A 16,966-nucleotide genomic window follows, 5' to 3' on the forward strand; every position below is an offset into this window, starting at 1 on the left:
CAGATGGCAGAAATGGACTTGCCCTCAGGTTCAACCGTACTTCTCAGAAGTGTGTACTTGGGCAAGGGACTGTGGTTTATCTTCACTGCGCATGAGTTTGTAAAAATCACAGCAAGTTACATTGGCCATGCCTCAGAGGCTTGTTGATATCAATATCACCACCACCACCATCATCATCATCACCACTATAATTGGCCAAGAAAGGCAGACTTGTTAGCATTCAAAGCGCCATAAATACACAGAAAATGCACTTGCATATATTTCATAATAAAAAATAATTAAAAAAAACAAGGCAAGGGTGTATATATTTAATAATAAAAATTAATGTAATAAAATAAAAAACAAGCAATAATAAAAATAATGAAATAAAATAAAACAAGCAATAATAAAAATTAATGAAATAAAATAAAGACAAGCAATAAAAAAAATTAATGAAATAAAATAAAACAAGCAATAATAAAAAATTAATGAAATAAAATAAAACAAACAATAATAAAAATTAATAAAATAAAAAATAAAAAGCAATAATAAAAATTAATAAAATAAAATAAAATAAGTATTTTATATTTTTAAAAATAATTTAAAAAACCCAAAAAACCAAGGCAGACCTAATGCCCACTGACTCAGCTTTCCTCCAACTCCTCCTCCTCCTCCTCCTCTGCCCCAATTCTGCCCTTCAAGGCACCCTTCCTCCTCCTCCTCCTCCTCCTCCTCCTCCTCAAGGCTATGGAATCCTGGGAACTGTAGCTCTGTGGTCCATTCAGCCTCCTTTTGTCAAGAGAGCTCTGGTGCCACAAGAAACTACAATTCCCAGAATCCTATAGCACTGAGCCATGGATGTTTAAGGGGGGGGGGGTCAAACTATTTCTGCAGCCTTTTGCTACCCCAAAGCCCTTCCTATTTACAAGCAAGGCAAAATCTCTTCCTTCCAAGTCATTGAAAACCAACCCAAGTGGAGGGCTGATTGCTTCTTTCCCATTGGTCAGCTTCGGGAGAAATTTGCATATTACAAGTAAAGGTGTTTAGGGCCTCAAAAACGATCCTGTGATAAAGAATTACAAGAATACTGATGCGATATACATTTAAAAAATGAGGCGATTAGACTCCCAGTGAAACATGAACCATTTATGGCCTTTTCCCCCCTCACTGTAACCTGGAAAGTAATGCCTCTTGCAAGACATATATACCAAGTGGGCTGGCAATAGCTCTGAGTGGCAGGTGTCCTGAAGACCTGCTCTCTAGGCTGAGCCAGGCAGGGAGGCAGGGAGGATGGGACACAGCCAGGGGGAGTGGTGGAGCTTCTTCCAGGGCCTCGCTGGGGGGGGGGAGTCCTGGGGGTGGGGCCAAACTGAGGCGGGACTGTGTGGCCCCGCCCAAAACTGGGAAAGTCCCGCCCATATGGCAACCCTACTTTGGAGGTATACTGTTTAAATGACACACACATCTTAAGAGGTGAGAAGCTGCACCAAAGTTGCACTTCATTCCTTAGGACCGGAGCGTGGCTTTGGCGTGGCATCCGGCCTGTTAGGATGCATGCATCATTTAAACAGCACGCTTCCAAAGTGACCCAAAGTAGCTTTATTTTGACCTGTCTGTTTGGGCCCATACTGAGATGATTACAAGCTCTGTATTAGGAGGAATGAGTGAGGCAGGCGGCAGATGTGGGGGAGAATAGGAAAGAGGCATTTAGAGCATTCCCTAACTTAGCTTGCTGTCCCCAAGTGTGGTATAGGATGCTGTTGAATTGCTACTGTTAAAATAAAATTCTGCTGTCACTCTGGTCAATGGCTGTACGTGGAACAGAGAAAAGGTTTCATTCAGCATCACAGGCAGCAAAATGTGCCCGCACTGGTTACTGGATAACCATTATGGCTATGAACTGAAGCATAAGGCCCTCTGATAGCAGTCCCCTGCAACAAACTGGAAGCACATTCTGGTATTTCATTCCATCTTCTATGTTGGCCATTCAGTTGTCACAGTCTGTTTGTCCTCAATTTGCTGCTCCTTGCTTTGTTTGTTTCTTAATGGGAACATTTGGACTCAGCTCACTGAACTGTAAATAACTCTTGTCAGCAAGGAGCCTAATCCTGCAGCATGGCAGTAGCATTATGAATAAAATTAAAAGAAATGATAACCTATTAACAATTGTTGTAATAAAGGAAAGTGGGAATGAAGCCCCCTGGCTATATGGCTTTCTAGAGGTAAAGGGGGTATCTTAGCAGAAGTAAAGAGTACAGCTGAAGTATTTGGCCCAGGGTCACTTGGGCTTCATGGATGATCAGGAATTTGAACCCAGATGTATTCTGACTTTCCAACTGCTCCCCACATTGATTCCTTGGCAGAGCTTTCTTTTTACCCCTCTAGTCTGTACTGTCATCAAGAAGACATCAAAGTCTGCTTTTGGGCGTAGAAGGTCCCAATAATTATTCCAAATCAGATCAGCAGTGTTTCTCACATGTATATCGAGTGCCTGGAAAACTTACTTTTTTTTTTTACTACAACTGCTAAAATCTCTCTACCAGTATAGTAGCCATGCTGGTTGGAGAATTCTAAGAATTGTAGGGTGGTTTGTTTGTTTTAATTCCAGCGGATTCCTGTACATCTATTCTTTAGAGTATCACCACAAGAGAGAGGTAAGCTATCTTTGCATTTGGCAGAGGTAGGAGTAGTACCATATATGCACATAGATTAGATACAAAGGTCTTGACATGGTTTGGCATTATTGCTATTGATGGGATGTGCACAAACTATTGTGTGACATAAACCTGGAGGTCATCTTTTTCTCTCTCCCTCCACCCCAGTGTTACTCTTGTCCAAATCATATTTTGAGGGTATGATTTCAAAGGTGATGAGCTTTCTTTGTGGGGTCATAGGATAGCCAGGGACTGTACAAGATCAAAGAAAGAAAAAGGGAGCATTTTAATGAATGTTCTTTATATGGAACTACAGAACTATAAAGTGGGAAGGAACCACAAGGGCCATCTAATACAATACCCTGCCAAGCAGAAATATGCCTCTTATTCAACATAATATTTATTCATTTATGATATGTAGCTTACCATGCCCTCAAAGAGCAACCCTGTGAATTAGGTTACACTGGCCCAGGTTCACTTGGGCTTCATGGATGATCAGGAATTTGAACCCAGATGTACTCTAACTTTCCAACTGCTCCCCACACTGATTCCTTGCCAGAGCTTTCTTTTTACCCCTCTAGTCTGTACTGTCATCAAGAAGACATCAAAATCTGCTTTTGGGCTTAGAAGGGCCCAATGATTATTCCAAATTAACCAAATTAACCAAATCAGATCAGCAGGGTTTATCACATGGAGATTGAGAGTTTATCCCGTGAATATCCCCGGGGGGAAATCACATAATTACGCATAAAGATTTCACATGACATTGCACAAAACCCACCATTAAAGTGGTCACAAAGAAGTTTTAATGCACATCTTTTTACTGTCAAGATTTCAGTGACAATGCATTTCTGATTTCACTTTATTTGTGCAATTGCATGTGATAACCATTCGCATAATTAATCACCATTTCCGCTTCATTTGCGGGATGTTTTAAATGTGCTTTAATCTCTCTTTAATGCTGAAATCAGCCCCAGTGTGATAAACTCCTATTTGCTAGCTTGAAAGATAGTATGGATCCATGTTTTGCAAAGCTCCAGCATTTTAAAAAAACTTGGAGATGTCAAATACAGGACATAGCAATGTGGAGCCCAGTTACAAAATGCATGTTTCATCTTGTTTTTTGTGAATAGAAGCAGCACAATAGATGTCTGATGCAGATGCATTTACCTACAGGTACACTCAGTTCACCAAAAGCTTTTCATTTTGGCACTTGACCACATCTTCCCTCTGTTTTAGGAAATTCCATCTTGTGTTCCAGCTAAGAACAACAAAAAAATGTCCTTCAGCTTTTAGGTTGCCCTTTGGCTTTCATTGGGATGAGGGTGAATGAGGTTGGTAACAGCAAGAAGGGAACTAATGGTGTAGAATTAGTTTTCTGCTTCATTGGTTATCAAATCTGTCTGACAAGCTGTCATGGTGGGAATTTCTGTCTGCGGAAAGGAAGTTTATTCAGGTCCCCAACAGAAGAGCCATGGAAGAAATTTTGATTTTCTCTGAATGGGGCCAACTCCTGGACAAACATAGGATATGACATCCGGTTTGTGACATCATACTTCACCAAAGATGGCATTTGATATTATAGTATATTACACTAGCATGTTAAAAACTTATTCTAATAGCAGAAACCAATACATTTGTTGAGATGTCCTTTGTCCTGGATGTTTTTGTTTATAAGGGAAATATATCTGTACATGGCAAGTGACTGAAATTGTGATAAATTTGCCTACATTGTAGGCTTAGCTTTGTGCAGATTTTTAATCAAAACGTGCCTCTAAAATGTCTTGTTACTGGGTTAACAGTAACACCGTTTGCAGAAATCTGTATGACTATCACTTTTCAGGAAGCGGAAAGGGTACATTCATTTAAAATGTCACATGATATCATGCTGAAGGCATATGATATAGCCCCCTTACAGAAACCAAGCATGTCTGAGTCTGGACAGGTGACTGTAGAAAATACATTTGCTATACTGAGTTTTGTTATGGTGAACTATATGTGTAATAAATAAATATCTGCTCTGATATAGTACAGTCATCCCTCCATATTTGTGGCGTTGATATTTGCGGATTTGATTATTCACGGATTTCATTAATATGTTCTCTCTAGGACTGTCTAGGTCCTCCAGTGCAACTCTGTGGTCAACTTTAACTAAAAGTTGCACTGAAAGACCATTTGTAGCTACTCCAGTGCCTTTCTATGGTCAGTGTATGTTGGATACTGACCACAGAGTTGCACTGGAGGACCTAGAGATTCCTAGAGAGGTGTCCTCTCAGGTAAAAACAGTGTTTTTGTTATTTGCAGTTTTTCTATATTCACGGGGGTCTTGTTCCCCTAACCCTAGCGAATATGGAGGGACAACTGTATATCATTATAAATGTTGTCTATATTCTGCATTAAAACTAATTAGAATTCTATGTTTAAATAACTCACACTGCCGCAATCTGCATACACTATATATCTTTATCAAGTTTGCAGATGATGGATATTAATGCCAAGATGTTGTTGTTGTTGTGTGCTTTCAAGTCATTTCTGAGTTATGGAGACCCTAAGGCAAACCTATCACTGATTTTTCTGGGGCTGAGAGTATGTGACTTGCCCAAGGTCACCCAATAGATTTCCATGGTTGGGAATCAAACCCTGATCTCCAGAGTCATCATCAAATGATAAGACCACCACACCACTATATTACCTCTATATCTTTAACTATTTTTTTTTTTTTTGAATTTGTATATTAACCCTGGAAATGCTCTCTTATAAGGTGAAACAGGAAAGAATGAAGAAATATGTTACAAATATCAAAAAGCAAGATCGCTATGGAATGGATAATTTGCAAATACTAAAAGCCTTTGAGGAATACTACAGAGCTTTATATGCAAAGGGCAATGAAAAAGACCCAGATATAGAAGACTGTCTGGATAGACTCCGGCTGGACAAATTATGTCTGGAATAAAAGCAAAGTTTGAATGGGTCTGTGACAATGATGGATGGCAAGACAATATAAAAACTAAGGTGGAAAAAACTCCACGTACAGATGGAAAATCTGCAGTATATTATTATAAAATTAAATCTAAAGATGAATTATTTTAACCACTCCAAATGTTGTGTGATGGAATATTATGAAAAGGATGGATGCCAGTTTCTTAGAGAATTGCCTATATTACAGTGATTCACCAATAAGATACAGATGAGACATTAAAAAGGAATTCCAGGCCTGTTTCATTACTTAAACAATGACTGTAAGATATTCACTACAATTTTGGCAAACAGGCCGAGGAAACATATCTCTCAGATGTTTCACATGAACAGTCCTGAATATTATTGACTATTTTGAAAATAGTGAGAAAAAGGCTGCTTTGATCTTTTTGGATACAGAGAAAGCATCTGATAACATTTCATAGAATCTATTTCAAGTATTGGAGAGAGTGGACTTTGGTGAAAATGTTATAAAGATTCAGGGGCTGTACAAATAGGGATGCCATAACCCGGCAGCCCCCGTGACAATCACGCTTTTGGGGGGCCCCTCCCGGTCACGGTCCGGTTTGGGGGCCCCCCATGCCTTGTTCCCGGTTCAGGGTCTGCTCCTCCTGCGGCCATAGCCGCTGCCGCTAATGAGGCTGGCTGCGGCGCCAACCCACCTCCTCCTCCTCTTCGTGGTGGGCTGGGCAGCGCCAACCCACCTCCTCCTCCGGCTCCGCCTTCTCCTCCTCCTCCTCCTCGGCGGCAGAAGCGCCGCTGCCACCGCGTCAGGGCTTGCCCACCCACGCGCGCGCACGGGGCTCCAAAACAGGAGCTCGTCCCTTGCTTTGGCCAGCCAGCCGTTGGCCGGCTGGCCGAGGATGGGCTCCTCGGCGCACGCCACCCAGGCCTCAGCAGGGGCCAGCAGCAACGTGCGCGCCTGCCCTGCTTCCCTCTGCGCGCGCACCTGCACCGCTTTCCTCCACGCGCGTGCTCACGCCAGCCATCCTAAGGAAGAGGAGGGGGGAGAGGAGGAGGAGGAGGAATGAGCCGGAGGAAGGGTGCCTGAAGGCCAGGGCAGAATTGGGCCAGAGGAGGAGGAGGAGGAGGAGGAGGAAAGCTGAGTCAGTGGCCATTAGGTCTGCCTTGGTTTTTTGGGTTTTTAAAATTATTTTTAAAAATATAAAATACTTATTTTATTTTATTAATTTTTATTATTGCTTTTTATTTTTTTGTTTTTTTAATTTATATTATTGCTTGTTTTTATTTTATTTCATTAATTTTTATTGCTTGTTTCATTTTATTTCATTAATTTTTATTATTGCTTGTTTCATTTTATTTCATTAATTTTTATTGCTTGTTTCATTTTATTTCATTAATTTTTATTATTGCTTGTTTCATTTTATTTCATTAATTTTTATTGCTTGTTTTATTTTATTTCATTAATTTTTATTATTGCTTGTTTTTATTTTATTTCATTAATTTTTATTATTGCTTGTTTCATTTTATTTCATTAGTTTTTATTATTGCTTGTTTTATTTTATTTCATTAATTTTTATTATTGCTTGTTTTATTTTATTTCATTAATTTTTATTATTGCTTGTTTTATTTTATTTCATTAATTTTTATTATTGCTTTTTATTTTATTTCATTAGTTTTTATTATTACTTGTTTTATTTTATTTCATTAATTTTTATTATTGCTTTTTATATCATTTCATTAATTTTTATTATTGCTTTTTATTTCATTTCATTAATTTTTATTATTGCTTGTTTTATTTTATTTCATTAATTTTTATTATTGCTTGTTTTATTTTATTTCATTAATTTTTATTATTGCTTTTTATTTTATTTCATTAGTTTTTATTATTGCTTGTTTTATTTTATTTCATTAATTTTTATTATTGCTTTTTATTTCATTTCATTAATTTTTATTATTGCTTGATTTATTTTATTTCATTAATTTTTATTATTGCTTTTTATTTCATTTCATTAATTTTTATTATTGCTTGTTTTATTTTATTTTATTATTTTTTATTATGAAATATATACACCCCTGCCTTGTTTTTTATTTTTTCCCCATTATTTTTTATTATGAAATATATGCAAGTGCATTTTCTGTGTATTTATGGCGCTTTGAATGCTAACAAGTCTGCCTTTCTTGGCCAATTATAGTGATGATGATGATGATGATGGTGGTGATATTGATATCAACAAGCCTCTGAGGCACGGCCAATGTAACTTGCTGTGATTTTTACAAACTCATGCGCAGTGAAGAAAAACCACAGTCCCTTGCCCAAGTACACACTTCTGAGAAGTACAGTTGAACCCGAGGGCAAATACATTTCTGCCATCTGTCTAAGAATAATGCCAAAATGTCCTCCATTTTGATCATGCCTAAAAAGCATGCATTTATATTAACATTTTTAAAAAACACTCAATTTTTTCGCACGTCCTCCATTTTTTAAAATGTGTCTTACATTTGAAAATGTTGTCCTACATTTGTCCTACATTTGTCCCGGTTTGGAGCTCCTGACTTATGGCAACCCTATGTACAAACAGCCCTGAAGAGGCGACCTCCAGCTGCCCCTTCTTCAGCCAAATCTGGACTGTAGCAACTACACACCACGGTCCCAATCCAGCCTTTCCAGGGCGCAAAAAGGAGCTGCAATAAGTGGCTCCTTTTTGCACCCTGGAAAGGGTGCGATAGCCACAGCGCTGCAGCTATTTGGCACTGTGTTGTATGGATGCAGCACCTGGGGAGCGCCATGATGCCGTGTGCTGTGTGTGATAACACCTGCTTTTAAAATTAAACATGACTTTATCCCATCAGAAATGAGTCACATTAAATTCAATGCAATAATCTCGCTAGTGTTTAGTATTTTACTTAGAGTTGAGTGTTTTGGTGTTTTAACATTATGCATTCCTTTTAGTCAAAGTTATAAAAATATAAATATATTTCTTTATTTGTCTTCTTTTTAATATTTTTCTTTTTGAATGTTTAAGTTTTGGTAGTGAATTACTTTGTTTGTGTTAAAATTAATAAATATGTATTTTAAAAAAACTTAGACATACACAGACTTTTAAGTACTCAGCTTTCAAAAGTCCTCTGGACTTGATTGGTGAGTTAATCAGTTTAGCTTTCTATCAGTTTTCTCTTCAGATTTATGAAAAGCTTTGGCAGTTAGGGAAAGTTTTTATAAAATAACATATTGAATAAAACCCTCCACCCATATCTTGCAGCCTGTGATCTCCCAACTAGTTAATAAATGAATGAATGGATGAATGGGTGGATGAAAGAATGGGAAAGGAATGACCACAGGCACCTGCAAATGGACCCTGTGGCTGTGTCCTCACTGCATTCTGACAATGCAGTCTTTGTCCTTCCTTTGTTGACTGAGCAAGTGGATGCTGGCTCAGTGCTTTCTTCCAGTCATGGAGCATCTAGCAAGCCCACTGGATCAGAGGGAAAGGGAAGGTGGTGATGGGGGTTTCAGGGTGGGAGAGGACAAGTGAAACAAGGCAACACAAAAGTGGAGAAGGAAGCTGATGAGACTGCTTCAATCAACAAAGTTACATTTGCTTACTGGTACAAATAGTATTCACATGAAGACAGAGCAACGTGGATAAGTGGCTTTCAGGACAAAATACAGCACACTAAGCAAGAAAAGGGAGCAGGTTTGTGGCTTCACACTTTTTTCTTTGCTTCTGCAGCCATTGTCTTGGTGTTCTTTTTCTTCTTACTACTCTTGGGGCATCCCTGGGGGACTGCATTCACCTCCTGCATTCCTAATTTCCTTTGGGAAGGAAGGAAGGAAGGAAGGAAGGAAGGAAGGAAGGAAGGAAGGAAGGAGACACAATTGTGCAGTGCATGATAGGGTGCTGTCTCGGATAGCCACTGTTCTTCTTCCTCCCATTACTTCCACTCAACTTTTATATTCTGCCACCCCCAGCAAGGTAGTGAAGAGGAGCGTTACATTCACCCGATTTCCCTTGTAGTGATGCATGTTTTCCAGGAAAAACAGAATTGGAACATCTTCCAGAAAAATTTCCAATGCTATAATTAATGTTACCTGATATAGTTTTTACTACACCTGAAAAAATACTATTTATTTAAGGACACATACCTAAAGATAGCTGTACCTATCTTTTACTGTATCAATAATTTAACTTTCTATTGCTGAAGTAATAATAGTAATAATAATAATAATAATAATAATAATAATAATAATAATAATAATTGTTATTTCTTTCCTGCCTCTCCTTAAGGCTTGAGGCGAGTTACAACATATTAAAATACAAAACACAATTAAAAACACATAAATCCAGAGGTGAAATACAACACTGTAAAATCATGAAAATACACTCAGACTACATATACAATTAAAAAATCATGATTTAAAATTGATTGGGTAGGTGTGCCGGAAGTATAGCTATAGTACTTTAGTTTCACCTAATTACTTATAAGCAGTGTTGCCAATTACTGGGGATTTTGACTGAATAATAAATATTGGGGAATTCCAGGGATTTTGGTAAAACATTCCAGGGAATGTTATTTTCAGATATATAGATTGAACAAAGATTGAACCGAAAGACCTAAACCTTCCAACAATACACTCAACTAACCTACATTTGACCTTGAGAGAAAAGCAGCTCTCAGAAAAAGCAGTTTCTGGAATTCAGCACTAAGAAGCTGGAAAGAGAAAGGTATTCACCTTTGCAAAGATCAGTCTAACCTTCCAGTTGTGTATGCTGCTATTTTCTCATCATTGTGAACCATCTACCTGAAATTTCCCTAACAAAAGTTATGCCTGGAATGCTTTGCTTCTGACTGTTAAGGATATTTCCAAGGATCCTTGTTCTGGGCTTTTCAATCCTCTTCTGATCAAGATTTCTGTTCAATTATATATTTGTAAATAAACCAATCTGGTTCTTTGCCTCAGATATCAAGATATCATGGGCTGACCCTGCTGCAGCATTATTCCATCTTGGCCAAAGGAGACCCAAAAGGACAATGTGCAGTTAATTCACTGCACCCAAACAAAGCGCCCCTTTCTACAGAGCTCCCAGAATTTCATGTAAGAATATTTGGTATGTGTGCTAGCAGAACAAAGCAGAGGTTAATGTGTGAACTTATGGCAAGTAAGTAAGAGTAATGAGGAACAAATTAGAAAACTTAAATGTATTATTTCAAGAAATCCATTCAAATATAGGACAGGAGTAAGGGAATCTAGATTTGGTTATAAAAGCCTTCAGAGCTGGCTCCCCTGTGTGCAAGTCTGCTCAGCCAGCCTTTGTGGAGAATCCATATGCTGCCTACCTCTCACTACCTGGGAAGAGAAAAATCAGGACGTAACCTCAGAAAAGGTAGAAGGATGTAAAGGCTTCTTGTTGTTGTATGCCTTCAAGTCATTTCTGACTTATGGCGACTGTAAGGCAAACCTATCATAGGGTTTTTTTTTTGGGGGGGGGTTGTTCAGAGGCTGCCTTCCTCTGAGGCTGAGAGTGTGTGGCTTGCTCAAGGTCATCCAGTGCATTTCTATGGCCAAGCAGAGATTAGAACCCTGCTCTCCAGAGTCATAGTCAAACACTCTAACCACTACACCTCACTGGCTCTTGGCAATGTGAAGCCTAAGCGTAGCAAATTACTCATAGATTTAGAAGAGACATGAGGGGAAAACATGGGAGGCTATCTTTGTGTTGTCCAATCCACTGGTTCAGGTTACTTGCTACAGCATTATTGCTATTTTTCCAACAGAATGAATGTTAAACTAGTTAGATACATCCAGCATCCGGTCTCTCTCTTTAGTATGTTTGGGCTTTTTTTTCTTTTCTTGTCCCAGTTGCAATGGGGTCTCGCCATTTTCCTGCCCGGACTGTCCTGTTTGAAAGGGAGACAAGCGGAGTCACATACCGAGTGCCAGCCCTACTCCACATCCCCTGTGTAGCCAAACTGTTGGCTTTTGCAGAGGAGCGTCTCAGCGTTGATGATGCTCATGCCAACCTACTGGTGCTGAGGCGAGGCACATTCTACAAGAACTTTGTGGAGGTAAAACAGAACAAAAGCACATCTGTTCACACTGTTGGTTACGGATGAAAAGTGGAGGGAAGAAATATGGGGAATTCACTGCATCTGCATTATTGTTTATTTGCTAATTCTTTTCTTGTTGGCGACAAAAGATCTGGTGCCTCCAGATGCTTTGTACAACACTTGTGTAGCAAACAGATTGTCCCAGACTGAACAGTTGGACTGATAAAGAACCGTCTTCCCACTCACCGTGGTTAGATTCTGCAGCAACCTCCCATTTGGCTTGGGTCAAAATTGGGTTCATTATAATTTATGCATACAGGAGAACACAGCCAAGCAAAGTGTGGCCTTGGACAGGCCAAGGGCTGGATAGGTTCAGACTCCCTAGATAGCCTTAAAAGACAATTCACCTTTTAGATAGTTTGCTGGGACCCATTGCACTGTTCATTTTTTTAAAATCTTGCAGTGTTGGTTTCCTCTTCATCTTTTTAGCATTTGTGGTAGTGTGTGGGGCCTCTGGAGGGTCCTGGCACCAAAATGTTCCCTTCTACTAAAGCAAAACTTTTGGAATGGGTTCAGAGAGTCAACACTACATATACAATGGCCTTTGGTATCCACTGGAGTTTGCTTCCAGGAACCCCACCACCACCACCACCACCACCATACCAAAATTTATGGATACTCAGATCCCATTAGATACAATGGCATCACTGCTCCCCAAACATCTGCCTTTCGGAAGAAACAGGCTGTGGCATTTGACTGTATTCCTTTAAAATGCTGAAGAGATAGTGTTAGTGGGGCAAGGCTCAGTGGGAGGAGAAAGGAGAGGCCTTGAGTTAAAAAATTAATTTTGAAATTTTATTATAAAAATACAGTGGTCCCTTCCCTTACGTGTTCCAGACACCACCACCACCACCACCACCCCACATAAGGGCAATTCTGCATATGCTCAAGCCCCAGTACCCCACAGATGTTAAGTCAAAGCTCTTAATCATTCAAGGGATTATCTCACAGCAACAAAACTGTTAAGAATCATGAAACGAACTGGCTTTGCATGTGCTGTTTCTTTTTTCCCTGTCTTTCTGCCCATTACTCAGAGAGGTAAATGTGAACAGAAGGCTATAATGGATTTTTAAGGAATATATGTTGACCTAGTTTGATAGTGAAAAGCATATGTATATTTCTTTGGTGTCTTGGGGAGAAACAAAAGCCTTCAAGGTGGGAGTAGGGATGCTCTCCTGATTAATGCCCATCACAATAATGGAGAATAAATAAGTTCTCTTGGTTGTAAACTAACAACAGAGGAAGAAAGAGAGAATGCAACTGAAGTTCCTAATCTCTTTTTATATCTTTCTTTGCCAGTGGGAGGACATGCGGGCCCTTGAAACTGCAACTCTGGCACACCACCGATCTATGAACCCTTGCCCCATCTATGATGAGCTTACTGGCATGGTTTTCTTGTTTTTCATTGCTGTCCTGGGCAGGACCCCTGAAGCCTTTCAGATCATCACAGGCCAAAATGCTGCCCGTCTTTGCTATGTATCTAGTTCCGACCAAGGCATCAGCTGGAGCCATGCGACTGACCTCACCCAGCAAGTTATTGGCAGGGCCATCAACGGTACAGAAGCATTGGTAGTAATAACTAACGTAAGACAAGAGATGGGTTGGTGGGTTCTGGATATTTTTCTTGTAGACTTCTCTGAGGTCTTGGGATATTGGACAGGAAATAAATATTTTAATAAATAAAATATAAAACAACAGAGGAAGAATGGTGCTGACACTGCTTCTAAAGGCATGGCTGTAACAGTCTGTAGCAATAAATAAATAAATAAATAAATAAATAGGCGTGTCTTGGTACTTTAAAGCCTTGCATGTTTGTTTTTTTGTTTATCATGTTTAATTATACCTATTTGGTGTATAATCAAGACAATGATTTACAATACAGCTTAACATAGCAAGCTTAGGATAACTTTGTTATTACCACTGTGCAAAACTGTTATAGATTTGTCACTAGCTGGATTTCCTTCCTTCCTTCCTTCCTTCCTTCCTTCCTTCCTTCCTTCCTTCCTTCCTTCCTTTTTGCATTCCTCTGCTATATGACTCCTATTTTCACAGTTTGTTGTTCTTGTTGCTTTCTGCCCATATGTGACAAATTCAGTGATAAACACTTCACACTCCTAATGAAGTGGAATTTAATCCACAAAAGATTTTGCCATAATAAATCTTTGATCTTTGCAGTTCAGCAAGATTCTTTCTTGTAACAGCTGTTCCTGACTTTGCTTTTTTTCCTTTTTAATGCAGATTGGGCCACTTTTGCTCTAGGCCCCGGCCATGGCATTCAACTCAAATCAGGTCGCCTCCTGTTGCCTGCCTATGCTTACCACATTGAATGTAGAGAGTGTTTTGGAAAGCTCTGCAAAACAACTCCACATGCTTTCACTTTCTACAGCGATGACCATGGACAGAGCTGGCACTATGGTGAGTTCATCCCAAACCTGCAGACTGTTGAGTGTCAGATGGTATCAGTAGATGAGGAAGACGGAACCAATGTGCTTTACTGTAATGCCAGAAGTCCTCTGGGCTTCCGGGTGCAAGCGCTCAGCACCGATGATGGAGCAGTGTTTCACTCAGGACAGCTAGTGCAGAGGCTTGTTGAACCCCCTCATGGTTGCCACGGCAGCATTATTGGGTTCCCAGCCCCACTTTACTATATGCATCACAATTTTTGCAGATTCCAGGGAGCAACATGGTCAGTTAAAGGTGCAGGCTTCCAGCAGCAGTCTGAAAATGATGAGAGACCCCAGTCTTTTTGCAGCCCACCTACCACTTCCCTCTGCCATCTGCCTCTATGTGACCAACAGCAGCAGGAAAAGTTTGCATCACCCAGAACTTGTGGTCCCCAATGTAGCAGATTTCTTGGTCACATCCCCTCATATACAGCAGATACCAGTCAACAACATCATGATGCCAGAACCATTTCCAAATCAGATATTTATTTCAAAATTCCCACATGGGTGCTGTATTCCCACCCAACAAGCCCCAGATCCCGCGTCAACCTGGGGGTTTACCTCAGCACATTTCCTAGGGATGCTGACAGCTGGTCTGAACCCTGGATTATTTATGAAGGGCCCAGTGCCTACTCAGACCTGGCTTACATTGAGCTGCCTTACTCAGACTTCTCAATAACTGGGATCCCAGCCATAGCCTTTGCCTGCGTCTATGAGAATGGGGTGCGGTCTCCCTATGAGCAGATCTCTTTCAGCATGTTTACACTGCATGAAGTTCTTCAGAACATTCCTCTAGCAACATCTTCTGTGGGACTGAAACAGTCAGCATGTGGAAAAAATAAAAGAAGAAGGAAGAGCTGCATACTCTTTTAAAGCTCAGGTCTGAGGACTAAACTAGTGAGTGAACAGATCTGATCAGAAAGTGATCCAGGGACTCTCTGGAGGCATTCACACTCATTTTTTTTTGTCCTGACGAGATGCGGATCGTCTTGCTGATGCATATTAGGTTTGTTGTTCCCATTTTGTTTTGGGTTTGTGAATCTCTTTGAGTCATTGTAACCGCTGTGTTATGCACACATGCCATTGTTTTGGGATAAAATTGAGCCACCTCCCTTCCTTTGAACGATATGGAGCGATCTGAATCAATTTGTAAGCTTATTCACACTGCCGTCGATGTGGATCAATGCGGATCTTTCAGGAAAATTTGGAAAATAACCTGGTATCAAAATCCCAGGTCAAGTGGATTTCTTGCTGCCGCCACCACCTCAGACTGTATCAAGTACATTCAGATGTGTGTGAACAACAAGGTTTCAACCTGATTCATCCTGGATTATTTTCATAGTGTGAATGGGGGTCTTAGTTTCTATTTGATAATTGGCATTGAAAGGTTGAGGATTTTCATAGGGATTGCAACAAAGAGAAGGGACATTTAATGTTTCCTTTTTCAATTGTAATTCCAGCAAAAATTATCTGCATCTAGTGTAGATGTGATTATTAAATGCTCCAGTGGGTGCTAATGAGAGCCCCTCTGCCTGGCAAAAAAGCTCATGAATGTATGCAGGTAGGTTTTGCTATTACTTTAAAGAATAAATAAATATTGTGCTTTCTAATTACACATTTAGTCTCACAACTTGGTTGGCCCCAAAATGTCACAGGTGATGAGATAAATACACAAAAGGAAAATGGCATCAAATTGCTAATACTAAGTGGCACCACCACCAAGAGGATATAGAGGATGATAGTTCAGGGGAAGAACACATATTTGCTGAGAGAAGATGCCAACTGCCCTGTGTTTAGAAGCAACAAGTGCCAAGGAAAGCAAACTTGAGTACCATGAGATAGTCACAGACTCACCGGGGCGTCAGTCCAGTCCAAGTCATACATGTTTAGCTGAGAAGGTTATCCAAAAACTGAGGGGAAGCATAGCAGAAAGGTCTCAAATCTTCTGAAGTCTCTGGAAGCAAGCAACCATGATGAATAAAGCTGAAGAATGGGCAAAGGCAACATGTGCCATGTTAAGCCAAACCATGGGGTCAAGAATTCTAAGTTATCAAGAATACGCAAAAAGGTACACCGGTTTGCTGAGTGGCTAGGTTATGCTTCTAAGACAAAGATGTCACTTTTTGGGAAAATGTGCATCTTCCTTCACGTACGAATTTCAATTTCTATTTTACTGTTGGTGTAAACTGCAATTATGTAACTCTCACAAGCACCAGTTGGCTGTCAGTGTAACTGATAACACCCCACTTCTATTTCTACCTCCATTTTACCTCTTTCCACCATTGTGAACCCTTTCCCCCATTCCTTTTTATAATGCTGGCAGCTATACAGTTCTCAGTGTGCTGCAGTTCTTGTCCAAGGTTTATTTTTTTAAGATCCAAAAACAAGAGGTGGCAAGGCTTGTTTTGGACATTTACCAACATACTGTCACAAATAGGGTTGCCATATCCTGCCAGGGGGCGGGACTTTCCCGGTTTGAGGCGGGTCCGCATGGTCCCGCCCTGGTTTGGCCCCACCCCTGGGATTCCCCCCCTGCGATGGATGCCAGGCAGGGAAAGGAGCCTTGCCTCAGCGAGGCTCGTTCCCTGCTTGGCCTCCTCCGCTGGCGACGGAGGCGGCCTGACAGGGGGAAAGGGTCTCGCCTCAGCGAAGCCCTTTCCCCCTGCCTTGCCGCCTCCTTCGCCAGCCAGGGAGGCGGCCTGACGGGGGAAAAGGGTCTCACCTCAGCGAAGCCCTTTTCCCCTGCCTTGCCGCTTCCTCCGCCAGCCAGGGAGGCGGCCAGGCTGGGGAAAGAGCCTTTCCTCTTCTTTCTCCTCCTCCTCTTCTTCTGCCTCCTCTCCT

General features: G+C 40.5%; 1 protein-coding gene across 2 annotated transcripts; it reads left to right on the forward strand.

Moving 5' to 3' along the window:
- The first annotated feature begins 9,102 nt into the window (after nt 1-9,102).
- On the forward strand, nt 9,103-16,665 carry LOC149318270 (sialidase-4-like). Of its 2 annotated transcripts, XM_089507770.1 has the most exons (4): nt 9,103-9,268; nt 11,434-11,639; nt 12,981-13,236; nt 13,920-16,665. In XM_089507770.1, the coding sequence occupies exons 2-4, from the start codon at nt 11,439-11,441 to the stop codon at nt 14,996-14,998; spliced, it is 1,536 nt and encodes a 511-aa protein (XP_089363896.1). In that variant the 5' UTR covers nt 9,103-9,268; nt 11,434-11,438; the 3' UTR covers nt 14,999-16,665. The 2 variants fall into 2 exon arrangements, with proteins under 2 accessions (XP_089363896.1, XP_089363898.1); XM_089507772.1 differs by lacking the exon at nt 11,434-11,639.
- Nucleotides 16,666-16,966: the final 301 nt, after the last annotated feature.

The sequence above is a fragment of the Sceloporus occidentalis genome, unplaced genomic scaffold (genome assembly GCF_023333645.1).
Source record: "Sceloporus occidentalis isolate IW3139 unplaced genomic scaffold, rSceOcc1.0.p SCAF_2, whole genome shotgun sequence".
NCBI lineage: Eukaryota > Metazoa > Chordata > Lepidosauria > Squamata > Phrynosomatidae > Sceloporus > Sceloporus occidentalis.

Coding starts and splice junctions, on each gene's coding strand:
- LOC149318270 (XM_089507770.1), top strand. CDS start 11,439: ATGGGGTCTCGCCATTTTCCTGCCCGGACTGTCCTGTTTGAAAGGGAG. Junction 11,640..12,980: donor TCTACAAGAACTTTGTGGAG/GTAAAACAGAAC, acceptor TTTCTTTGCCAG/TGGGAGGACATGCGGGCCCT. Junction 13,237..13,919: donor TATTGGCAGGGCCATCAACG/GTACAGAAGCAT, acceptor TTTTTAATGCAG/ATTGGGCCACTTTTGCTCTA.